Below are 26476 nucleotides of genomic sequence, written 5' to 3'. Positions count from 1 at the left end.
TGCTTCCATTAAAACCAGAATCTTCATTAAAGTGAAGAGTAAAAAGCAGGCATCGCTTACACGTTTCAGACTATTTCAGTAGCCATTGCAGTTGCGGAGTACATCGTTACAAGTCGGTGGAGTCCCGGCTCTTCGGACCATGACATGTGTGGTCCAGGGGAGGTAAGAAAGTGGCTACAGGTCTGCTGAAGCTCGTGAAGGATGGTTGCTTGTTATTGTTTATTGTTTCATTGTCGCAAAGTTCATTCTTCAAAATGTTGGCATTGGATGAAGATGACTTTTTAATGTGTCTAAAGAGGCTAAATAGTAGTATTAATATGAGTACACGGAATATTCTTTGCAATTTAAAGGTAATTTTATTTAGTGATTTTCACAATAAAAGGTTCATGATCCAGTTTATAGGAAATTACCACAGAAACTCCAAGCCGCAGAAAAAGGTCCCTATGGACCAAAACGTCCGGCTCACATATGGATAGTGGTTACACAACATTTAATTTCCTATAAACTGAACTGTGAAAATCAATAAATAAAATTACCTTTAAATTGCAAAGAATATTCTGTGTGCCGCATATTGATACTACTGTTGGATGAACGTCGGGTCTTTGCTGGCACCGGGAAGAGAAAACTGTGTGCGGTACTCCATTCTCCACTATAAAAGCTCTAAAAACTAAATCAGTATCTCATTGGTGTGGGTCCAACTCCCAGAACCCCCACCGTTCAGCTGTTTGAAGAGGCCACGATGCCCCTGTGAGCACCCTGGCCTCTTCCTAGGCCTGTGATGTCATGTTTATCAGTCACATGGCCTAGGCGCAGCTCAGTCCCATTCAAGTGAATGGGCCTGTGCTGCAATTTTAAGCACAGCCGCTATGCAATGGACAGCGTAGTGGAGTGAGTGGCCTCTTTAAACAGCTTATAGGTCGGGGTCCCAGGTGTCTGACCCCCACCGATCAGATACTCAGTCCCATATTGTCATGCTATGTCATTGCTGGAGCCAGGTAAACAAAGACAGGTTGTGTGTCAGGGAAGCATCTGCACGGGAGCAGTAGCAAATGGGTAAATTATAATTCTTTTTGTCATTTGCATTACTGAAATAAATGAACTTTTGCACGATATTCTAATTTTTTGGAGTTTCAGCTGCATATCCAAAAATAAGCAACTGAGCATTATATAATAAGCAAAAAATAGACATACCTGCAGTTTTGTAGAAATGGGAAAAGCAATGAATTAAAATCCATATTCTTTATTAATCCATCTTTACAAACCTTCTAAACTTACACTAGAGAGACTCTAGTGGAGGTCTAGAATATTTTTAAAGACAGATTAATAAAGAATATGGATTTTAATTGCGTGCTGGAGATTTTCCCATTTCTACAAAACTGCAAGTTCGCCTGTGTCTGACCTAGCAGTATTGTTTCCTCCCTTCACCATTTGCAAGTGCAGTGACCATACATCTTATCCAGGATTTACGGTGAGCGTACCACATTTCATTATTTCTTTTTACTTATTGACAGAGACATACTGCGCCAAACAGTCGTGGAAAGCACGATTTATGTCAAGGACACCTTTTGGAGAAGACTGTTATGGTGATTTCAAGATACAAAAGTCTCTGACCAACATTGACACAGTGAGGCACACACCCATGCTGCCTCTTTGACATTACCACATCTAGAAACAATATACCGTACAATGGAATAATAAACCGTTAATAATAGAATTATCTTCCAGTAAACAAAGTATGAAATAGATCTTATAAGTGTTCACTAAATGCTACATTATATGCCGTACGTTTGATATAAAGGCCTTTTACAGTATCAACAATCCATTGATAGCAGTAACCTGTAGTAACTCCGGCATTTCGAAACAATGAACATATGCTACTGGTATTGTATTTACTAAGAAATGTATATAAAGGACACGATTATACAACTGATATTACATCCACTTCCAAATGAATATATAGAATACGGGTTTATACAACTCATATTACATCTCCTTCCAAATGTATATATAGAACATGCATTTATAACATCTCATGTTACATCTACTTCCAAATTAATATATGGAACACGTTTCTACAAAAGATATTGGGGGAGATTTATCAAACTGGTGTAAAGTAGAACTGGCGTAGTTGCCCTTAGCAACCAATCAGATTCCACCTTTCATTTTTCATAGCTCCTTTGGAAAATGAAAGGCGGAATCTGATTGATTGCTATGTTCTACTTTACACCAGTTTGATAAATCTTCTCCATTGTATCTACTTTCAAATGTACATATTGAACATGTGTTTCTACAACTGATATTATAGTTACTTTTAAATGTACACATCGGACACTTGTTTATACAACTGATATTGTATCTCCTCAAAAAAGTACATAGAGAGCCTGTGTTTATTGAACAAAAGTGTATCTTTTTTTAACAAATCTCCATTATTCTAATGTGGTTATAAGAGGAAACGCAACATCTCACCACTGTGCTTTTACTGCTGGATTATAAGACAATTAGAACGCACATCATTTACTTCCATAACATCATAGCAAACGACATTACATCATTTCAGCTATGGATACCTATGTCAGCTCTACATAGACATGAGGTTACTTCCTAATGCTTTCAGCTCTGCTGTGTGATACCCCATACATAGAAGACATATTTTAAAAAGTTATGTAAGCCAGCCAATGGTAAGACACCAATGATAAACCTAAAAAGACATGAAACTAGAGCCCTCAGAAATGATGGCCAATGGATGGAATTGTCAAGGGCAAAACCATTCTCATCAGATATTACTAAACCTCTTATTCTTATATTCTTCTCACGCTTTTCCAGTGAAGTGAACAATGTCTTATGCATAATAATAAATGAAAGTAACCATGGGTTGTAAACATAAAAGTGTACATAAAGTGTATGGATAAACCTCCTCACAGAGATAAAACAAACACACCTCAGATCCTAAACCTGGCACACACATGACAGTATTTTACCTTCTGTAGAAGTTGTTGAGAAAATAAACAATCTGGTTGGCAAAACTCCAGGCTGCTTCAAGTTTCTACTTCCCAGCTTTTTGTACATAAAGCATTGGCTAAGTCCTCACCAATGTGGCAGGAAGTGCATTTAGATACACAGATTGCACTAGAGCATTTCCACAAGGGTATACATTAGCCAGCAGGAAGCTACTGTGTTTGGAAAGTCCTCAATCATGAAAAGTTGATTCCCACTAAACTTCTGCCTTGACCCATAGCATCATGTTCTAATGGCATAACTGTGTAGAACCTGTTGACCTTAGGACTCATTTCTGTAGAGAGCAGTACCAGATACTTCGATTAGCCCAACATTGTCATATCTAAGCATACAACCATATATGCCCTATAACTAAACACAGCCCCAAGGCCTCAGTCACTGATGCTGAAAGGTTCAGTACCTTACTTCAGGCTTTCAGCACCATGGACAGCAACTGAATTTCAGCTTGAATCTGGGCTAGATAACTGTTCCATACAATATCAATGATCCACAACATCCCAAGAATATATATATTAATGGCAGTCTGATCATATTAAAGCTGTAAAATGCAAAAGGAAACAAAATAACTGATAATAAAATAAAATATACCTCCCCATTACACTAACATACCAACAGCAAACACAATGTATGAAACCTACCAGGGATTTCTGGGTAAGGAGGCCCTGATATGAACCCCTAGTCACAAGAAGGCCTGATAGCATATCCTTCTTTGCAGGCCTTCCGCCTGTGCTTGGAAAGTCCAATTCACCACATCATGGGATCATATAAGAGTGAATGCATCAGTCATCTCGTTATACATACTGTATATGCGCATTCTTATGTGCATATATATTCTTCATATCTGGTGTTGTTCACAATCTGATCATACAGCAAGATGTCATTGTACATGGTAATGAATTGCTAATACACTGCATAGTAATGAAGCTAATAATAAATGCCAAGGAGGTTAATAAAGGGGGGGGGGGGGAGCATTCAAATAACACATCACAAGGCTGTAAAACAGTATACATTCCATACTATTTCTTTTAGCAGTTGTTCCTATATGTAAATCCATACAGTGCTAGAGCAATAAACCAGTCTATCTGCCACAGATGTGTGGTCACCATGAAAGTCCTGTGTCCTGAAACAGCTATTCTTCATAACACTAAAGTCTTTAATAAGAGGCCCAAAACCAGCACTGCACCAAGAGCACAACTGCAAGCTGCTATGCTAATCTCTTAATCTTTATATGCAAATAGTCTCAGTTTTAAAGAATTCCTTCATAAGCACATAAAACACCATAAAAACAGCCTGCCAGCCTCTCAGAGATATTACATATGGTAATCCTCAGCGCCAGATGTATACCACTGTCCAAAAGAAACCAATGTGCCCATAGATAATGCAACAATCAAGGTATTTGCTCATAGATGCAGAATCTTGCAAGCATCAGTCTCTAGCCAGGGGAGCTCAGGCCACAGTCAAGCCTTGCAGTAGTCCCATCACATCCAAGCCAAGCTCTAGACTGCTCACCAGTAGCAAGCAGCACATCCATATGGAACAGGACTATGTCATGCACAGTGAGACATAATTACTTTCTCAAGTATTAACCATCAGCTGTCAGTCCCTGGATGTCAACTTCTATCATGTCCAAGAAGCTTGGCCAGCCAAATACAGGCAGAAGAAGAACCCAATGTCCTACCTTGCAGTCTTCAGAGCAGGATTTGACCGAATACTCATCCGATTGTAAATATTTCTGTAGCAAAACTTCAAATTCTTGATATTTCTCCTGAGCATGCTGGTCATGGCCTTTATAAGCCTGGACGCATTGCCTACAACCAGCGACATCCCCATTCTCCACCATGTCCCCACTACAGTTCAAAGTGTCCGTATCTGAGAAGCCAGAAAACAAATCTGAAAGTGTATAGGAATTACAAAAGGGAAGGTAAAAATGACTCAAGTTGAAGTGAGAAGGCTTACTCCATGAGCCCTCACTCAAGTTCCCACAGACAGACTCAGCATCATCAACAAGGTAACATTGACCAAAAGGACTATGCGGGGAACAGGTTTCTGGCGGAGGTTTGGTAGAATTTCCTAGAAAAATAGCTTTTTTGCCTTGGCTAAGGCTCTCTTGAGATGATTGAAGGGTAGATGAGAGTGAAGGTCCTTCCACTGATGATGGGAATTGATCAGCCATGCTAGGTGGTGGTGACATTAAGGTGCCCTGCTCTTTGTCTCTGGTCCTTATCAATTTCGCCTCAGCGCAGAACCACAAATGATCAGAAAGCAGAACTGTGAAAAACAAGAGAGATGCTAAAGACAGTCGCCATTTCTGAGCCCTCTCCGAATCAGTGAAAGGTTTCTCGTTCTCCCGGGGTGCCAACCAGATTTTGGAGCTGTCATCAAACTGCCGACACATCCAAGCACCCCTGGTCATATTTTGGGAAGGCGCTGCTCTGGCTGACTCCACCGTGAGGGCTCCTTGGCCAGGGTGACCACAATAGTCATTGACTTGAGGATTGATTGGCTTGTTTGCTGCCTTCCTTATCTTCCTTACACAGAGCAGCGATCAGCTAGATCCATCCACTTAGAGGGAATGAAGACAGGGACCCAGGCATTGTCACAGCACGGTTCTCCATAGCACTCCTGAGAGAAGCCTCCTTCCTCCTGCCTGCATGCCTCTTCCCTGCCCTTCCTCTCAATGATTGCAGCTGATCAGCCGGGCGTCTTCTCCTTGTGGAACTGGGCGGAATACCCTGGGTTTTGCCTCCTGATGGCCACAGTCATCTTGGTCCTGTGCTAAGTTGCCGCCATCTTCGTCCTGAAACACTTTTTGGGGGGAGCTCGCTCTTCTGCGTCATCCCCGGCACCCAGATCTCTCTATCCTGGCGCATTGGCAGCGCTGGGCTGGATGAGCAGGAGAAGGAGAAGGGGAAGCTCGGGAGGTGGAGGCACAGGAGAGGAATCACTGGATCAGCCTCTGCAGCAGCAACTTGTGTGCCACATGCCACATTGCTGGGGCTCATACAGCTGGGAGCAGAGAAGAGGTGTGCTGACTGGTCCTGCTCTCTGCTGTACCCTGCACCATCCTGCCAGCATGCACTGTGCAGTACAACATGTGCCACCTGACAGGGCAGAGAAATCATCTACCTGATCCACAGAGAACAGCCGGGCCAGTCACACAGGTAACAGGTGCTCAACTCTCTCTCATCTATGTAATATATCTATTATCTATCTATCTATCTATCTATCTATCTATCTATCTGTCTATCTATCTATCTATCTGTCTATTATCTATCTGTCTACTATCTATCTATCTATCTATCTATCTATCTATCTACAATCTATCTATGTCTTTCTAGCTTTCTGTCTATCTCTAACATCTATCTATCTATCTATCTATCTATCTATCTATCTATCTATCTATCTATCTATCTATTTATCTATCTCATTATCTATCTATCTATCTATCTAGCTCCTATCTATTATCTATCTATCTATCTATCTATCTATCTATCTATTATCTATCTATCTATCTATCTATCTATCTATCTATCTATCTATCTATCTATCTATTATCTATCTATCTCTCTATCTATCTATCATCTATCTATCTATCTATCTATCTATCTATTATCTATCTAATATCTATCTATCTATCTATCTATCTATCATCTATCTAATGTCTATCTATCTATCTATCTATCTATCTATCTAATATCAATCTATCTATCTATCTAATGTCTATCTATCTATCTATCTATCTATCTATCTATCTATCTAATATCAATCAATCTATCTATCTATCTATCTGATATCAATCTATCTATCTATCTAAAATCAATCTATCTATCTATCTATCTATCTATCTATCTATCTATCTATCTATCTATCTATGGATCTAGCTTTGGTGTAACAACGCCTGGTTAGAATGCATCTCCATAACCATACATCACAGATCACTCCCCTTCACTTTTGCTGGCCTGACAGTGCACTGTGTCCATGTGCTGCACTCTGTGTGATTAATCTCCAGTCCCTTTGCTCCTGCAGTGATTCAGTATTTTTTATCTGCTAATATTTTCCCTCATGCAAGTTGTGTGAGGCACAGACTTCCGCAGCATCTGCTGTTTGCTTGTTGCTGCTGCTGCAGTCCTATTCTCTGCTGCCCCATAGTGTTACATTCTCACATACTGAGAAATACATCACACATGCAACCATTCTCTGATGGTGAAGCCTTGTGGAGAATCATATATCTCAGTGTGCTATTGAGAATGAATCATTGTGGGCTTGTGTATATAGCACAGTATACAGTGTAGTGGTATATTGGTAACAGTGCATTTAATACCAGGAGGCTCTCTAAAGCTGTAGGAGCCCCTATGACAGCATCAGCTGACTGCCTCTGCTGTGCAGTTATACATAAAGGGGGTTTAGCCCATGGCTGACAAATCCTGGCCAATGAATACAGCAATAAACCACAGAAACCCCCTGTACCAGTTTAGAATTCCAGTGCCGTGGAAGATCAAAGCTGTGTGTCTGTGCTCAAGGTAAACTGAGAATTTGTGAATGAATAGTGACACATACTAATCACCAGCCATGTGCAGAGCTGTAAGAATCATCTAGTCCATTGATTCTCTAGGAGGTGAATCAGCCTGATTCACTGCAAATCTTAAAGGCTATGTACAGCTATGGGGATTCTGTTTTATTAGTATTGCTTTGTACTCATTTTGAGCTAAAAATATTTTTTCAATTGGTCTTTATTAAACATTTTGAGCCCTTTTCTCTGTACAGCCTTGGGATTCTCTAGTAGTATGCTCTGTAGTTTTACTGCTTCTGGTCAGGCAGCTCAGCTGATGGCTCTTTTTCTCTGATCTCTGATCTTATAAGCATTTATTATACCACAATTCTTATTTTACTGATAAAAATGCGGCTTAAATAAGTGTTTATGACCTTTTATTAATTTAGAGATAACGTTTGAAGGTCTATAGGCAATAAGGAGATAAAACTTAACTTTTATTTAATAATAGGATAAAATCACCACACTACACAAAGGGACATACAAAACATAATCGTCATATCATGATATATCTAGACTATATTAGTCCAGAGCACAATTCTCACAAGGCCCTCCAGTAATACTGGAGAAAAAACAATTGGAACAATCTCACCCAAGAAGTGCAGTGATTCCTCAATTGGATGTAGATGGTTCACGAACCCCAGGAATGATGTGGAGAGACCTGATGCGTTCACTGAATGGATGCTAACTCACGGCCAGGCAATTCTGATAGTGTTGACTGTAGAACAGGTAAACCGGCGGGTGTGTCTTGTACTTTGGATAGAGATGGCAGTAGGAATCACTAGCCCTAAATCACCCTAAGGTCGGGGGAGGGGACTAGGAATACCCTGCCTATCTACACAGAGCACTCACCCCGAAAGGGGCGACCCCGTCCGGATACCTGACCTTAAAGGGAACCTGTCACCGGGATTTTGTGTATAGAGCTGAGGACATGGGTTGCTAGATGGCCGCTAGCACATCCGCAATATCCATCCGCAATATCCAGTCCCCATAGCTCTGTGTGCTTTAAGTGTGTCAAAAAAACAATTTGATACATATGCAACTTAACCTGAGATGAGTCCTGTCCCTGACTCATCTCACGTACAGGACTCATCTCAGGTTAATTTGCATATATATCAAATCGTTTTTTTGACACAATAAAAGCACACAGAGCTATGGGGACTGGGTATTGCGGATGTGCTAGCGGCCATCTAGCAACCCATGTCCTCAGCTCTATACACAAAATCCCGGTGACAGGTTCCCTTTAAACCCGGGCAATGACCCTAATATACACTAAGCAGAAAAAGTTCCCGACGTGCCACGTTTCGTGTAAACAACTCTCCAGGGGAAATATAAAGAAGCACGGTATGCTGAGTACATAGTAAATCAAGTAGGGTATGCTGAGTACATAGTAAATTGAAGCAAATGTTGCTTGCTCAAAAACAGGGGGGGAGGGAGCCCAGAAAAAAAGAGGGTTTCTAAATAAAGACATAAACAATAGTAATGGGAAGAAGGGGTAATGATCCCAGAAAATTCCCACAAAAATCCCAAGGACAGTGGAATCGCCGGGAACTTTTTCTGCTTAGGGTTTATTAGGGTCATTGTCCGGGTTTAGGGTCAGATATCCAGGCGGGGTCGCCCCTTTCAGGGCGAGTGCTCTGTGTAGATAGGCAGGGTATTCCTAGTCCCCTCCCCCGACCTTAGTGTGATTTAGGGCTAGTGGTTCCTGCTACCATCTCTATCCAAAGTACAAGACGCACCCGCCGGTTTACCTGTTCTACAGTCAACACTATCAGAATTGCCTGGCCGTGAGTTAGCATCCATTCAGTGAGCACATCAGGTCTCCACATCATTCCTGGGGTTCGTGAACCATATACAGTACAGACCAAAAGTTTGGACACACCTTCTCATTCAAAGAGTTTTCTTTATTTTCATGACTATGAAGGCATCAAAACTATGAATTAACACATGTGGAATTATATACATAACAAAGAAGTTTGAAACAACTGAAAATATGTCATATTCTAGGTTCTTCAAAGCAGCCACCTTTTGCTTTGATTACTGCTTTGCACACTCTTGGCATTCTCTTGATGAGCTTCAAGAGGTAGTCCCCTGAAATGGTCTTCCAACAGTCTTGAAGGAGTTCCCAGAGATGCTTAGCACTTGTTGGCCCTTTTGCCTTCACTCTGCGGTCCAGCTCACCCCAAACCATCTCGATTGGGTTCAGGTCCGGTGACTGTGGAGGCCAGGTCATCTGGCGCAGCACCCCATCACTCTCCTTCATGGTCAAATAGCCCTTACTTTCAAAGCTTTCCCAATTTTTTAGGCTGACTGACTGACCTTCATTTCTTAAAGTAATGATGGCCACTCATTTTTCTTTACTTAGCTGCTTTGTTCTTGCCATAATACAAATTCTAACAGTCTATTCAGTAGGACTATCAGCTGTGTATCCACCTGACTTCTCCTCAACGCCACTGATGGTCCCAACCCCATTTATAAGGCAAAAAATCCCACTTATTAAACCTGACAGGGCACACCTGTGAAGTGAAAACTATTTCAGAGGACTACCTCTTGAAGCTCATCAAGAGAATGCCAAGAGTTTGCAAAGCAGTAATCAAAGCAAAAGGTGGCTACTTTGAAGAACCTAGAATATGACATATTTTCAGTTGTTTCACACTTGTTTGTTATGTATATAATTCCACATGTGTTAATTCATAGTTTTGATGCCTTCAGTGTGAATCTACAATTTTCATAGTCATGAAAATAAAGAAAACTTTTTGAATGAGAAGGTGTGTCCAAACTTTTGGTCTGTACTGTACATCCAATTGAAGATTCGCTGCACTTCTTGGGTGAGATTGTTCCAATTGCTTTTTCTCCAGTATTACTGATGGGCCTTGTGAGAATTGAGCTCTGGACAAATATAGTCTAGGTATATCATGATATAACGATTATGTCTTTTATTTCCCTTTGTGTAGTGTGGTGATTTTATCTTATCATTAAGTAAAAGTTAAGTTTGATCTCCTAATTGCCTATAGACCTTCAGACTTTTTCAGATTTTGGGAGTTTTCTATGAGTGGCACAATTGGCCTCTTAATTTTTGTCTATTATTTTAATTTAGAGATAAGGTTTATTATATGATCGGCACAAAATGAAAGTACGATTCACACAGCTAGACAGTTAACCCTTTGTGACATAACGGCTGAATATTTTTAATAAAGACCCATTGGAAAAATTATTTTAGCCCAAAATAAGTAAAACGCAGACAGAATTTTTTTTTGCCCCACTTCTAGACCAGGCCATTTATCCCCTTTCCTGAGTTAACCTAATTATGCAAATCTGACGTGTCACTTTATGTCATAATAACTTTGAAATGCTTTTACTTAGCCAAGCAATTCTTAGATAAATTTGGGTCAGTATATTTTACCTTCATTTATAAAAAAAAAATCCAAAACTGACAGAAAATTTTGTAAAATTAGTAAATTTCTGAATTTGAATTTCTACTTTATGTTACTTTATGTTACCATCATTTTATACTTTCTTAGGATGTTAGAAGAATTAAAATTTTAGAATACATTTTTAAAATTTTCCAAGATTACTTTTTTAAGGACCAATTCAGTTCTGAAGTGACTTTGAGGGGTTTACATAATAGAAATCACACATAAATTATGTTATTTTAGAAACTACACCCTCAAATTATTTAAAACTGATTTTAGGAACTTTATTTACCCTTCAGGTATTCCACAGGAATTAAAGCAAAATAAAGGTAAACCTTATTTTTTGCATATTTTCCATTTTGATAAATTTTTCCTGTAACACGACAAGAGTTAATAGCAAAACAAACCTCAATATTTCATACCCTGATTCTGTAGTTTACAGAAACACCCCCTATGTGGCTGTACGCTATGAAGGCGCTTCATATGCTTTTTGGAGGGCAGATTTTCATGTAATGTTTTTGGGGCACCATTTCACATTTGAAGAATACCTGAGGTACCTCTACAGTGTAAATCCTCAAAAGGAGACCCCATTTTGGAAACGAAACCCCTAACAGAATTTAATTAGGGGTGATTTGACCCCACTGAAGTTTCTTAGACTTTAGAAACACTTGGCCATAAAACTGGAACGTTTCATTTCTTCCAATAAAATGTTGCTTAAGACCCAATATTTTTATTTTCACTAGGGGTAGCAGGAGAAAAAGCACCCCACAATTTGTTACGCATTTTCTCCTGAATTCGGCTACACCCCATATGTGGTCAGGAACTGCTGTATAGGCACACCACAGGGTTTAGAAAGGAAGGGGTACCATTTGGCTTTTGGAGAGCAGATTTTGCTGGAATGGTTTTTGGGCATCATCTCACATTTGAAGAGATTCTTAAGGGTACCCCTACAGTGGAAACCCCCCAAAAATTGCCCCATTTTGGAAACTACACCTCTCAAGGAATTTTTCATGGGATGTAGTGATCAATTTTACCAACAGTAGTTTTATAGAATTTAGAAATACATGTAGTTGGCTGTGAAAATGAAAAATATATATTTTTTAACTTTAAACTGGTGTGTTAGCCTCAGGTTTTTCATTTTCACAAGTGGTAACAGGAGAAATAAATGGAACTCCTGAGAAGTGAACCCATTTTGGAAACTATGTCCTGTTGGGGAAAATGACCCCCCTTCTATGATTATCGGGGTCCAAATCCACGTTATATGTGTACATAGAGAAAATCTGATACAGTCAAGTTGGCTGGATCAAGTAATCTGAATTTATTAGGTTACAGATAAATCTTATATTAGGATTTTACTGGCAGACACCCAGCAGATGTGGGCATTACATAACTTGCGCAGAAATCACAAAGACAAGAAATTAAACATCTTATAAGAGGATGTGAAAGTAACCAGTAAGAATTTCCATTTCTAAGTTCCATTTCTGAGAATAGGGAAGGTGTGTGTGGGGGGGGGGGGGGGTCAACTGCTCCCTCACACCTGCTAAAAAGCTGACATTCACTAACCTCTGTGAACTCTGGTTCAGAGAGAGACAAGATGGCGTTCTATCTCTGTTAATATCTGTGAACTGTTACCGCCCAAAGGTACTTCAGAACAAGCTAACCTTATTCTGCCTTGACAGGATTCCCTTCACGGTGGAACAGTATCACAGATCCTCTCAATATTCTTGATATTGTTTCCCCTTTTTACAAACTTTATTAATAAACATAAGCATAAGCTTGATAACAATGTAAATAACTAGTATAATTAGTACCACTTGTGCTATTGTTTGTATGAGTCCCATTAGCCAGCCACCCAGCCCTTTGAACCAATTGGCAGGATTTAGGAAAGAAAAGGTGTCTCCCCACCATGAGTCTTTGCACTATTTTCCTGTAACCATTTTTCTCTCATGGTTTTCACCTTTTCTATTCCAGCTTTTACCTGTAGGTTACCTTGGGGATCTAAATAATGGCAACAAGCAGGTCCTACAACCTGACACATACCTCCTTCCTTTACTGTCAGGTAGTCTAAAACCAAGGTGTGTTGATTGGTGACAATGATTATCTGGTTCTGGACAATGTTAGAGGTGTTCATGAGCCTTAACACCTCCCCAATCTGATCATCCAAATAATCAGTTGCCAATACTAGCTTGTCCCACATCTGCATTACCATGGGGTACAAGAACAAAGTACTGAAAATCTTATTGGAGATGCTCATCTCTACTACGTGATGTTTACTATTTGGTCTGGGTGTATTGTACTTGGCTCTTCGATACAGAGTATGTTTAGGTACAGCATTTATATATAAGTCGGAATAAGGTATTATAAAGGTTGCAGGAATAAGCCGAGCAATTGTACATAAACCAGTGACATTTTTGGTCAACCACTTGTATGCGTTATGCCCACAGACCAGGAATACATCTTCTGGAACTGCAACCACCGTACTATTAAACAAATGAGTTATCAATTTGGCCAGTCGGACACCTTCTGCCAGTTTTTGTCCCTTTTCCTGACCCTCTGAGGAGTTAGAGGTTATTTCAGCAATTAAATCAAATAAGGTACAGTTGCTGCAGGCCAGATTCTTACCTTTTACAGGATCTATAGCAACACACTGTACCAGGCTGTTCGGGTTAGAGTCATTGCAGCCAAATTTGTCATGAGGACTAAAAGACATACCTTTTGACTGTGGGAACCACATTGCACCATATGTTCTCGTTCCAGGGGGTAGAGCTATAATCAACTGGTGGCCCTGATCTGTTTACCATGAGCCAGGATGGCTCAGCCCATCCTGCAATGGGTAAGGGCACTTCCCTGTCTCTAGTTTTATATTTCAATAGTTTTTATTGAATGTTTTCAACAAAATTGCATTACAAATACCATATGTTCTATTGTAGATAGAAAGATTGGATGCATAGATAGTCATAGATGGTTAAACAGCAAGTATAATAATATTTGTACTAAATAAAGTGTAACAAATCTAATCTCAGATAATGCTCAGATAATTCTAGATTGATAAATCATGTGGTTGATTCGTGTTCTGGGCATAGTCAATAGCCAGGTCCCCCATTGGTGAGTAAACTTATCCACCTTATGTTCCCTGTAGGCCATTATTTTCTCATATGTACAATTATTGTGTACTCTGGCTAAGATTTCGGCTTTCGAAGGAGTGTTGGCAGATTTCCAATACTTAGTGATTGCCAATTTTGTTGCTAAGAACAGGTGAGCCACTGGGACTCTGCTCCGAGCCGGTATGGTGTATATACCTCTGAAAAAGAGAGCCCGGTGTACTGATTTTTGAATAGTGATCCCACAGAATCTGGAGGCCACTTTGAATATATCTGACCATATCTGTAGCACCAAGGGGCACGTCCAAAGGATATGTATCAAGCTACCAGTATTTCCACACCCACGCCAGCAGAGATGTGACGTGCCGGGGTAGATTCTGCTCAGTTTATCAGGGGTATAGTACCATCTTAAACATGTCTTAATAGCAGCCTCGTATAGAGAGGTGATACGGAAGGTTGCAGAAATGAATTTAAATGTTGCTAACCAATCTACGTCAGATGTATTCCCCTGTAGCTCTCTATCCCATGCTAGGAGAGGGGCAGTTTTAGAGAAAGTGGATTTAGAGCTTAAGGCTACATATAATGGTCTGATGCCCACTTTACAATTGGGCCGCGATGTGGAGGTCCCCAACTCAAAAATCTCTCTATAGGTAATTACTTGGTGTGGTGATTTAGATTGTAAAAGGTGCAGAATCTGCAGGTATTTAAAGAAATCTCCTCTGGGCACCCTGAATTCTGTTTGGAGTTCAGTAAAGGTCTTCAAGACATCTTTTTTGTAAAGTTGGCTCAGAGTTTGGATACCTAAAGAGCGCCAGGGGGATAGATCCACGTTAGGTAAATGTAGTTCTGCTAACTTTAGTGGAGATACCTCCAGTAGAGAGAAAGGCTGATGCATGCTTCTTTGATGGAACAAATGCCAGCTGGTAGGGGTGACAAGTTGAGCTGGGAGACACTGAGACTGTTTATAAGGAGAGTTTTGAAAAGCTTGGTACGAGCGAATGAGGACTCAATTTGCACCCAGGGAGTATGGACATCTGATGTCCACAATTTCTTTAACGCCTGAGTCTGGGTGGCCAGAAAATAATCCCTCAAATCCGGAAGACCAAGCCCACCTTTGGTTTTAGCTTTTATAAGAATGCCTGTGGCAATCCGGGGTTTACTCCCTGACCACACAAAGTTGTTAAGTAGGCCCTGTGCTTTCCTGAAAAAGTGGTTGGGGACTATGATAGGGACCATTCTAAATAAAAATAAAAGCTTTGGCAAGATTAGCATTTGAAAAGTCGCAATGCGGCCTACCCAGGAGATTTCATATTTGCTATATAAAGTGATATCATGTCTGATAACGTCTAATAAGGGAAGATAATTTAGGTGGAATAAACTAGATAACGCCGGCAGTATGGCGACTCCTAGGTATTTTATACTGTCCTGTCTCCAATCAAAAGGAAAGTCACGCTTTAAGGATTTTAATAAGCTGTCTGGGATATTCAGTGGGAGGATTTGGGATTTGTTCTCATTGACCTTGTAATAGGACAGGCGACTGTACTCTTTAATGAGGGAGAGTGCTGCTGGAAGGGTGGTCTGAGGAGATGAAAGTGTCAGGAGCACATCGTCCGCATACAGAGATATGCGATGTTGAACTTTCCCTATATGGATGCCAGAGATGTCTGAGTGGAGTCTAATAGCTTGAGCCAGGGGTTCCATTGCTAGTATTAAGATCAAGGGCGAGAGGGGGCACCCCTGTCAAGTGCCATTCATTAAAGGGAATGACGAAGACAAGGCTCCATTTACGAACACTCTTGCTGAAGATTTAGAGTAAAGGGCCCTTATGGCATTAATAAAATCCTCTCCCAAGCCCATTTTCCCAACACAGAGAAGGCAAACGACCAGCTCAGGCGGTCGAACGCCTTCTCTGCATCGAGGGTCACCAATAATGCTCCATCACCCCTACGGTTATTAACATCTACTAGGTTCAAGGCCCGGCGGGAATTGTCTATGATTTGTCTCCCCTTAACAAACCTGTTTGGTCAGCATTTATTAGGAGTGGTAGGATGTTTGATAATCTAGTTGCTAGAATCTTGGCGTAGATTTTTAGATCCGTGTTTAATAGAGAAATGGGTCTAAAATTCTGGGGTCTATCTGGGAGTTTGCCAGGTTTTGGTAGGGCGACTATAGTAGCTGACAGCATCTCATCTGGAAAAGACCCATCTAGAAATGCCATGTTGTATACTGGTAGTAGGAAAGAAGGAAACAGGTCAGCACTTCACCTTGGTATTGCACGCTGCACGGGAGAGGAGCAAAATATAGCTTGATTTTTCTGTATTGGATGTATCTGTTGAGAAAGGCTTGCATGCCGAAACCGGTCCTGGTTGTAGGACATTCTACTTTGAGAAAATAAAAAGAGGCTTATTCACAAAGACACAGCAGCTGGGATTCCTTTATCCTTGTATACTGGTAGTAGGCGGGGTAAAAGTTAATACGTTTTGTAGTATATGTTAGACAAGCCGTCAGGGCCTAGGGATTTATGGAGGTGGAGGGAGGAGATGGCTTTAGCTATTTCCAGAGAACTAATGGGGTGAGACAATAAGTCCCTCTGCTGAGTAGTCAGGAACGGGAGATTTAAGTTCTCTAAGTAGGAGTTAATTTCAAAGCGCGATGTTATCTGTACCTCAGGAGAGTCTTTAAGATTGTATAGTGCCGAATAGTATTCAACAAACTGGTTAGCCATGGCCTTTTGGTCGTAGATCCTGTTACCATTAGTAAGGTGTGTATGGTAGGGAATTCTGGCTCTCGCTGCTCTCATTTTTAGGCGACGGACTAACAATTTCCCGGCCTTGTTGTCTTCCGAGTAATAACAGGCTTTGGTGGCTCTCAAGTTCTTTTCATAGGTGAAAAGAAGACATTCTCTAAGTTGTGTCATGAGAGAATGGATTTGAGTTGCTCTTTCTGAAGAAAAAGAGGATTTGTTTAGTGATTCTAGGGAGGTGAGTTGGGAAAGTATATTATGTATTCCCTGTTCTCTTTGTTTCTTTGCCTGATGGCGCAAGTTTAATAAATATGCCTCGAATATATGACTTGTGGGCATTCCATAGGCAGTGGAGGCTAGAAACTGAACCCTTGTTTAGCTCAAAGTATTCTGTCAGAGCTTTTTCTATTTCTGCTTTATAACCTTGATTAGAGATAATGTAGGGGCTACAACACCAAAGAGTGTCCCTGATGTTATATGTTTCCTGTATAGAAAGGGATATGGCGGTATGGTCGGACCACTTGATCGTCTCAACAGTAGAATGTGTAGCCAGCTAGAGAATTGATCTGCTAACCAAAAATAAATCTATGCGAGAGTAAGAATTATGCACAGGTGAACAGAAAGAGTAGTCCTGCTCAGAGGCATAATGGACTCTCCAGATGTAGTACATCTCCTCACTAGCGTTGAGCGAACTCTAACTGTAAAGTTCGGGTTCGTACCGAACTTCAGTTTTTTTGGCACCCGGACCCGAACCCAAACATTTACGTAAAAGTTCGGGTTCGGTGTTTAGCGCTTTCTTGGCGCTTTTTGAAAGGCTGCCAATCAACAAGTGTCATACTACTTGCCCCAAAAGGCCATCACAGCCATGCCTACTATTGGCATAGCTGTGATTGACCAACTGCAGCATGTGACCCAGCCTCTATTTAAGCTGGAGTCACATAGCGCCGCCCGTCACTCTGCTCGGATTAGTGTAGGGAGAGGCTGCAGCTGCTATGAGGGAGAGATCAGGGAGAAATCTTATCAAGAACTTCTTTATGTACTCAGCGATCTACACAAAATGTGTTTTGTGGGTGCAGTGCACAATTTTTTTAAGCCTGCCCTTAGCCAACTACTGCTGAAAACGAACTTTTTTTTACTTCAGTTTGTCAATATCAATACATAATCGGCAGCCATTTTATGCAACGATAGTGCACCAGCACAGGCTATCTGCATGTCTACAAGTCCAGAAATCCATCTTTTTGCTTAATGTGGTGAAAAAACCCTCTAATATACTGCACATCTGGGATAAGACATGCATAAGTGACTGTCACATTTAGGCCAGAAATACATCTTTTTGGTTACTGGGGTGAAAAAACCCTCAAATATATACTGCACCTCTGGGATAAGACGTGCATAAGTGACTGTCACATTTAGGCCAGAAATACAGCTTTTTGGTTACTGGGGTGAAAAAACCTCTAATATACTGCACATCTGGGATAAGACATGCATAATTGACTGTCACATTTTGGCCAGAAATACATCTTTTTGCTTACTAGGGTGAAAAAACCCTCTAATATACTGCAAAATCAGGGATAAGACGTGCATAAGGGACTGTCACATTTAGGCCAGAAATACGGCTTTTTGGTTACTGGGGTTAAAAAACCCTCTAATATACTACACATCTGAGATTAGACGTGCATAAGTGACTGTCACATTTCGGCCAGAAATACGGCTTTTTGGTAACTGGGGTGAAAAACCCTCTGATATACTGCACATCTGGGATAAGACGTGCATATGTGACTGTCACATTTAGGCCAGAAATACATCCTTTTGGTTACTGGGGTGAAAAAACCCTCTAATATCCTTCACATCTGTGATTAGACGTGCATAAGTGACTGTCACATTTAGGCCAGAAATACGTCTTTTTGGTTACTGGGGTGAAAAAACCCTCTGATATACTGCACATCTGGGATAAGACGTGCATAAGTGACTGTCACATTTAGGCCAGAAATACATCTTTTTGGTTACTGGGGTGAAAAAAACCCTCTAATATACTGCAAAATCTGGGATAAGACGTGCATAAGTGACTGTCACATTTAGGCCAGAAATACATCTTTTTGGTTACTGGGGTGAAAAAACCCTCTAATATACTGCACATCTGGAATAAGACGTGCATAAGTGACTGTCACATTTAGGCCAGAAATACGGCTTTTTGGTTACTGTGGTGAAAAAACACTCTAATATACTGCATATCTGGGATTAGACGTGCATAAGTGACTGTCACATTTAGGCCAAAAATACGTCTTTTTGGTTACTGGGGTGAAAAAAGCCTCTGATATACTGCACATCTGGGATAAGACGTGCATAAGTGACTGTCACATTTAGGCCAGAAATACATCTTTGTGGTTACTGGGGTGAAAAAACCCTCTAATATACTGCAAAATCTGGGATAAGACGTGCATAAGTGACTGTCACATTTAGGCCAGAAATACATCTTTTTGGTTAATGGGGTGAAAAAACCTTCTAATATACTGCACATCTAGGATTAGACAAGCATAAGTGACTGTCATATTTAGGCCAGAAATACGGCTTTTTGGTTACTGGGGTGAAAAAACCCTCTAATATACTGCACATCTGGGATTAGACATGCATAAGTGACTGTCACATTTAGGCCAGAAATATGGCTTTTTGGTTACTGGGGTGAAAAAACCCTCTAATATATACTGCACATCTGGGATTAGACGTGCATAAGTGACTGTCACATTTAGGCTAGAAATACGGCTTTTTGGTTACTGGGGTGAAAAAACCCACTGATGTACTGCACATCTGGGATTAGAAGTGCATAAATTAGTGTGAAATTTAGGCCACAAATACCGCTGTCATATAGAGTAAAAAAAAAAATATGTAGTGCAATACCCTACATGAGGGTTTTTATTGGCGGTTAATTATTTTTAACAGACTTAACCACTTTTTACTTTGCTTTGTGAATGCTAACTATGAGGCAAACATCTAATAAGGGTCGTGGTCGTGGTGTTGGTGGAGCCTCTGGTGCAGGGAGAGGACGTTGCCGTTCTGCCACAGCTACACGTCCTACTGAACCTACTACCTCAGGTCCCAGTAGCCGCCAGAATCTACAGCGATATTTGGTCGGGCCTAATGCCGTTCTAAGGATGGTAAGGCCTGAGCAAGTACAGGCGCTAGTCAATTGGGTGGCCGACAGTGGAACCAGCACGTTCACATTATCTCCCACCCAGTCTTCTGCAGAAAGCGCACAGGTGGCGCCTGAAACCCATGCCCATCAATCTGTCACATTTCCCCCGTGCATATCGGGGAACCTGTCTGAGCCTCAAGACATGCAGCAGTCTCTTATGCTGTTTGAAGACTCTGCTGGCAGGGTTTCCCAAGGGCATCCACCTAGCCCTTCCCCTACAACCACTTATGTTTCCTGATGAGGACATGGGAATACCACCTCAGCACGTCTCTGATGATGACGAAACACAGGTGCCAACTGCTGCGTCTTTCTGCAGTGTGCAGACCGAAAAGGAAGTCAGGGAGGAAGACTGGGTGGAAGACGATGCAGGGGACGATGAGGTCCTAGACCCCACGTGGAATTAAAGTCGTGCCACTGACTTTCAGAGTTAGCAGGTAGAGGCAGTGGTGAGACCGAGCCAACAGCGTAGCAAAAGCGGGAGCAGGGTGCAAAAGCAGAGGGGCCGTCGCCAAAACAGTTCGCCTGCTACTGGCCACCGTCACCAGGGACCGAGCACACCAAAGGCAGCTTCAAGGAGTTCCCTGGCATGGCACTTCTTCACACAATGTGCTGACGACAAGACCCGAGTGGTTTGCACGCTGTGCCATCAGAGCCTGAAGCAAGGCATTAACGTTCTGAACCTTAGCACAACCTGCATGACCAGGCATCTACATGCGAGACACGGGCTGCAGTGGAGTAAGCACCTTCAAAACCAAGAAAGGGCTCAGGCCCCTCCTGCTCCCTCTTCTGCTGCTGCCTCTGCCTCTTCCTCCGCCTCTGGAGGAACGTTGGCACCTGCCACCCAGCAAACAGAGGATGTGCCACCAACAACACCACCTCCGTCACCAAGCATCTCCACCATGTCACACGGAAGCGTTCAGCTCCCCATCTCACAAACCTTTGATAGAAAGCGTAAATTCCCACCTAGCCACCCTCGATCCCTGACCCTGAATGCCAGCATTTCTAAACTGCTGGCCTTAGAAATGGTGTCATTCAGGCTGGTGGAGACGGACAGCTTCAAACAGCTCATGTCGTTTGCTGTCTCACAGTACGTCATTCCCAACCGCCACTACTTCTCCAGGAGAGCCGTGCCCTCCCTGCACAACCAAGTATCGGATAAAATCAAGTGTGCACTGCGCAACGCCATCTGGCAAGGTCCACCTAACCACAGATACGTGGACCAATAAGCACGGTCAGGGATGCTATATCTCCCTAACTGCACACTGGGTAAATGTAGTGGCGGCTGGGCCCCAGGCGGAGAGCTGTTTGGCGCACGTCCTTCCGCCGCCAAGGATCGCAGGGCATCACTCTTTGCCTCCTGTTGCCTCCTCTTCCTACTTGGCTTCCTCCTTCTCTTCTACCACCTCCTTATCCGGTCAGTGACAGACCTTCACCACCAACTTCAGCACAGCCAGGGGTAAATGTCAGCAGGCCGTTCTGAAACTGATGTGTTTGGGGGACAGGCCCCACACCGCGCAGGAGTTGTGGCGTGGTATAGAACAACAGACATAGTAACATAGTACATAAGGCCGAAAAAAGACATCTGTCCATCCAAGTCGGCCTGTTATCCTGCAAGTTGATCCAGAGGAAGGTAAAAAAAAAAGCCCTGTGAGGTAGAAGCCAATTTTCCCCACTTTAGGGGAATAAAAAATTCAGGCAATCAGAATAACTCCCTGGATCAACGACTCCTCTCTAGTAGCTATAGCCTGTAATATTATTACGCTCCAGAAATACATCCAGGCCCCTCTTGAATTCCTTTATTGTAATCACCATCACCACCTGCTCAGGCAGAGATTTCCATAGTCTCACTGCTCTTACTGTAAAGAATCCTTTTCTATGTTTGTGTACAAACCTTCTTTCCTCCAGACGCAGAGGATGTCCCCTCGTCACAGTCACAGTTCTGGGGATAAATAGATGATGGGATAGATCTCTGTACTGACCCCTGATATATTTATGCATATTAATTAGATCTCCCCTCAGTCGTCTTTTTTCTAAAGTGAATAACCCTAATTTTGATAATCTTTCAGGGTACTGTAGTTGCCCCATTCCAGTTATTACTTTAGTTGCCCTCCTCTGGACCTTCTCCAGCTCTGCTATGTCTGCCTTGTTTACAGCAGCCCAGAACTGTACACAGTACTCCATGTATGGTCTGACTAGCGATTTGTAAAGTGGTAGGACTATGTTCTTATCACGGGCATCTATGCCCCTTCTGATGCAACCCATTATCTCATTGGCCTTGGCAGCAGTTTGCTGTTTATTAAAATTCCTAGATCCTTTTCCATGTCAGTGTTACCGAGTGTTTTATCATTTAGTATGTACGGGTGACTTGCATTATTCCTTCCCATGTGCATAACTTTACATTTGTCAGTGTTAAACCTCATCTGCCACTTATCTGCCCAAGCCTCCAATCTATCCAGATCCATCTGTAGTAGTATACTGTCCTCTTCAGTGTAAAATACTTTACACAGTTTAGTGTCATCTGCGAAAATTGATACTTTACTATGCAGGCCTTCTACAAGATCATTAATAAATATATTGAAGAGAATAGGGCCCAATACTGACCCCTGAGGTACCCCACTAGTGACAGTGACCTAATCTGAGTGTGTACTGTTAATAACCACCCTCGGTTTTCTATCATTGAGCCAGTTACTTACCCACATACAGACGTTTTCTCCCAGTCCGAGCATTCTCATTTTATATACTAACCTTTTATGTGGTACAGTGTCAAATGCTTTGGAGAAGTCCAGATATACGACATCCATTGATTCGCCGCTGTCAAGTATAGAACTTACCTCCTCATAGAAACTGATTAAATTAGTTTGGCATGACGGATCCCTCACGAAGCCATGCTGATATGGCGTTATTTGCTTATTTCCGTTGAGATGCTCTAAGATAGCATCTCTCAGAAAACGTTCAAACAGTTTACCCACAACAGATGTTAAACTTACCGGCCTATAGTTTCCAGGCTCTGTTTTTGGACCCTTTTTGAATATTGGCACCACATTTGCCATGCGCCAATCCTGTGGGACAGTATAGAGTCTGTCAGTATAGAGTCTGCAAATATCAGAAATAAGGGTCTGGCTATGACATTACTTAATTCCCTTAGGATACGGGGGTGTATGCCATCCGGTCCTGGCGATTTGTCTATTTTAATCTTTTTAAGTCGCTGATGTACTTCTTCCTGGGTCAGACAGGACACTTTTAATGGGGAATTTATTTTTACATTCTGCATGTCATCTGACAGTTTATTTTCCTCAGTGAATACATTGGAGAAAAAAATATTTAACAGCTTTGCTTTCTCCTCGTCGCTCTCTGCGACTCCCCCCTCATTACTCTTTAAAGGGCCGACACCTTAAGATTTATACTTTTTAACATTTATATAATTGAAGAACATTTTAGGGTTAGTTTGACTCTCTTTGGCAATTAATCTCTCGTTCTCTAGTTTGGCCGCTTTTATGTGTTTTTTACATGTTCTATTTTTTTCCTTATAGTTTTTCAGTGCTTCCATGCTACCCTCCTGTTTTAGTGATTTATATGCTTTCTTTTTGTCATTTATTGCTTTCTTTACAGTTCTATTTATCCACATTGGTTTCTTTTTGTTCCTTAACCTTTTATTTCCATACGGTATGTACCTCTCACAATGAGATTTTAGGATGTTTTTAAAGATATCCCATTTTGTGGCTGTATTTTTATTTTTGAGGACTTTGTCCCAGTTAGTTAGGCCTATGGCCTCTCTTAGTTGGCTAAATTTAGCTTTTTTGAAGTTTGGTATTTTTGTTCCTCCCTGTAGAAACGCTCTTTTGAATGATAATTGGAAGGTTATTACTTTATGGTCACTATTTCCCAGGTGTCCACCAACCTGCACGTCTGTTGTTCTGTCAGGCCTATTGGTTAATACTAAGTCCAGGATGGCCGTCCCTCTAGTCGGGTCCTGAACCAGTTGGGAGAGTGGTTGCTGCCAGTGAGCCTCAAGCCCGGCCTGGTGGTGTGCGATAATGGGCAAATTCTCGGTGCAACTCTGGGACTAGCCGGTTTGATGCACATCCCTTGCCTGGCGCATGTGCTGAATTTGGTGGTGCAGAAATTCATTCACAACTACCCCGACATGTCAGAGCTGCTGCGTAAGGTGCGGGCCATCTGTGCGCGCTTCCGGCATTCTCATCCTGCCGCCGCTCGGCTGTCTGCTCTACAGCGTAACTTCGGCCTTCCCGCTCACCGCCTCATATGCGACGTGCCCACCAGGTGGAACTCCACCTTGCACATGCTGGAGAAACTGTACGAGCAGCAGCAGGCCATAATGGAGTTTCAGCTGCAGCACGCACGGGTGAGTCGCACTGCGGAACAGCACCACTTCACCACCAACGACTAAGCCTCCATGCAAGACCTGTGTGCCCTGTTGCGCTGTTTCGAGTACTCCACTTAGGGCGATGATGGAAGAGGAGGAGGAAGAGGGGTCATCTCTAACACTTTCAGGCCAGTCTTTTAGAAGTGGCTCAGAAAGAGGATTTTTGCAACAGCAGAGGCCAGGTACAAATTTGGCCAGCCAGGGCCCACTACTGGAGGAGGAGGAGGAGGATGGGAATTAACCATGTTCACAGCGTGGTGGCATCCAACGCAGCTCGGGCCCATCACTGGTGCGTGGCTGGGGGGATACGGAGGGCGCAGACGATACGCCTCCCACAGAGGACAGCTTATCCTTACATCTGGGCAGCCTGGCACACATGAGCAACTACATTCTGCAGTGCCTGCGCAACGACAGCAGAGTTGCCCACATTTTAACGTGTGCTGACTACTGGGTGGCCACCCGGCTGGATCCCCGTTACAAAGACAATGTGCCCTCCTTAATTCCCTCACTGGAGCGTGATCGGAAGATGCGCGACTACAGGCGCACGCTGGTAGACGCGCTCCTGAGAGCATTCCCGACTGACGCCGGGGGACAAGTGGAAGCACAAGGCGAAGGCAGGGGGGGAGGAAGAGGTCGCTAACGCAGCTGTGTCAGCGCCAGCACCTCAGAAGGCAGGGTTAGCATGGCCGACATGTGGAAAAGCTTTGTCACCTCGCCGCAACAACCGGCCCCAACTGCTGATATGGAGCATGTTAGCAGGAGGCAGCATTTCAACAACATGGTGGAACAGTACCTGTGCACACGCCTACACGTACTGACTGATGGTTATGTCCTATTCAACTTCTGGGTCTCCGAATTGTCCACATGGCCAGAGTTTGCCCTGTATGCCTTGGAGGTGCTGGCCTCCAGCCAGTGTAGTCTCTGAACATGTATTTAGCATGGCAGGAGGCGTCATTACAGATAGACGCAGCCGCCTGTCCACAGCCAACGTGGACAAGCTCACATTCATTAAAATGAACCAGGCTTGGATCCCACAAGACTTATCTGTACCTTGTGCAGAATATACATTTACCACCATCAAACATACATTCTTGTACTCAAGTCAAGTGCAATGATTCTTTGTTTTCTTTTTTTTTATTTGTCCCAAAATTTTGGGGGCTACCTACCCCAATAAAAAAATAAAATAAACATTGTTGGCTACCTCCTCCTCCTCCATTGCTGCCTCCACCTACAACACCACATTCACTGCCTCCTCAACCTCCGACTCCATATCCACCTCCTTCTCTGAGTTGCAGGTTAATAATTAGTCATTTTTAGTTATTTTATTTCTTTTTAAGTTATTTCCCCATCCACATTTGTTTGAAGAGCAGTTGCCATGCTCTAAAGCACATTTTACTGCCTTTTACATCCCTCTAGCCTTTTCAAGGACTATTTTAGAGCCATTTTAATGCAAAAAAGTGCAAATTTTAGTGCCCTAAATTGAAAAAAATCTTATTTACAATTGTCGGGTGACATTTTACCATTTTTGGCGTATACAAACCCCTGCTGTGCCTGGGTGACAAGGGCCTAAATCTCTCAAAATCCTCAGTTTTATTGCTGGGTGACATGAAGCCCCTTTTGCCGTGAATGAACCCCTGCTGTGCCTGGGTGACAGGGGCCTAAATCTCTCAAAATCCTCTGTTCTATTGCTGGGTGACAAGAACCCCCTTTTGCCGTGAATGAACCCCTGCTGTGCCTGGGTGACAGGGGCCTAAATCTCTAAAAATCCTCTGTTCTATTGCTGGGTGACATTAACCCCCTTTTGCCGTAAATGAACCGTTGCTGTGCCTGGGTGACAGGGGCCTAAATCTCTCAAAATCCTCTGTTCTATTGCTGGGTGACATGAACCCCCTTTTGCCGTGTATGACCCCCTGCTGTGCCTGGGTTACATTGGCCTAAATCTCTCAAAATCCTCTGTTCTATTGCTGGGTGACATGAACCCCCTTTTGCCGTGAATGAACCCCTGCTGTGCCTGGGTGACAGGGGCCTAAATCTCTAAAATTACTCTGTTCTATTGCTGGGTGACATGAACCCCCTTTTGC

At 42.4% G+C, this 26476-nt stretch overlaps 1 protein-coding gene across 1 annotated transcript in view; it reads right to left on the bottom strand.

Moving 5' to 3' along the window:
- FAM155A (family with sequence similarity 155 member A) overlaps positions 1–5428 on the bottom strand; it is a 686348-nt gene extending 680920 nt beyond the window's left edge. Inside the window, exon 1 of the mRNA XM_040425238.1 lies at positions 4694–5428. Coding sequence (XP_040281172.1) covers positions 4694–5428 — 735 coding nt within the window. The remainder of the gene's footprint in view (positions 1–4693) is intronic.
- Positions 5429–26476: the final 21048 nt, after the last annotated feature.

This window comes from Bufo bufo, chromosome 3 (assembly GCF_905171765.1).
Source record: "Bufo bufo chromosome 3, aBufBuf1.1, whole genome shotgun sequence".
In the NCBI taxonomy this organism is placed as follows: Eukaryota; Metazoa; Chordata; class Amphibia; order Anura; family Bufonidae; genus Bufo; species Bufo bufo.
The sequence above is the reverse complement of the archived record's forward strand: the minus strand, read 5'-3'. Positions and strand labels throughout refer to the sequence as shown.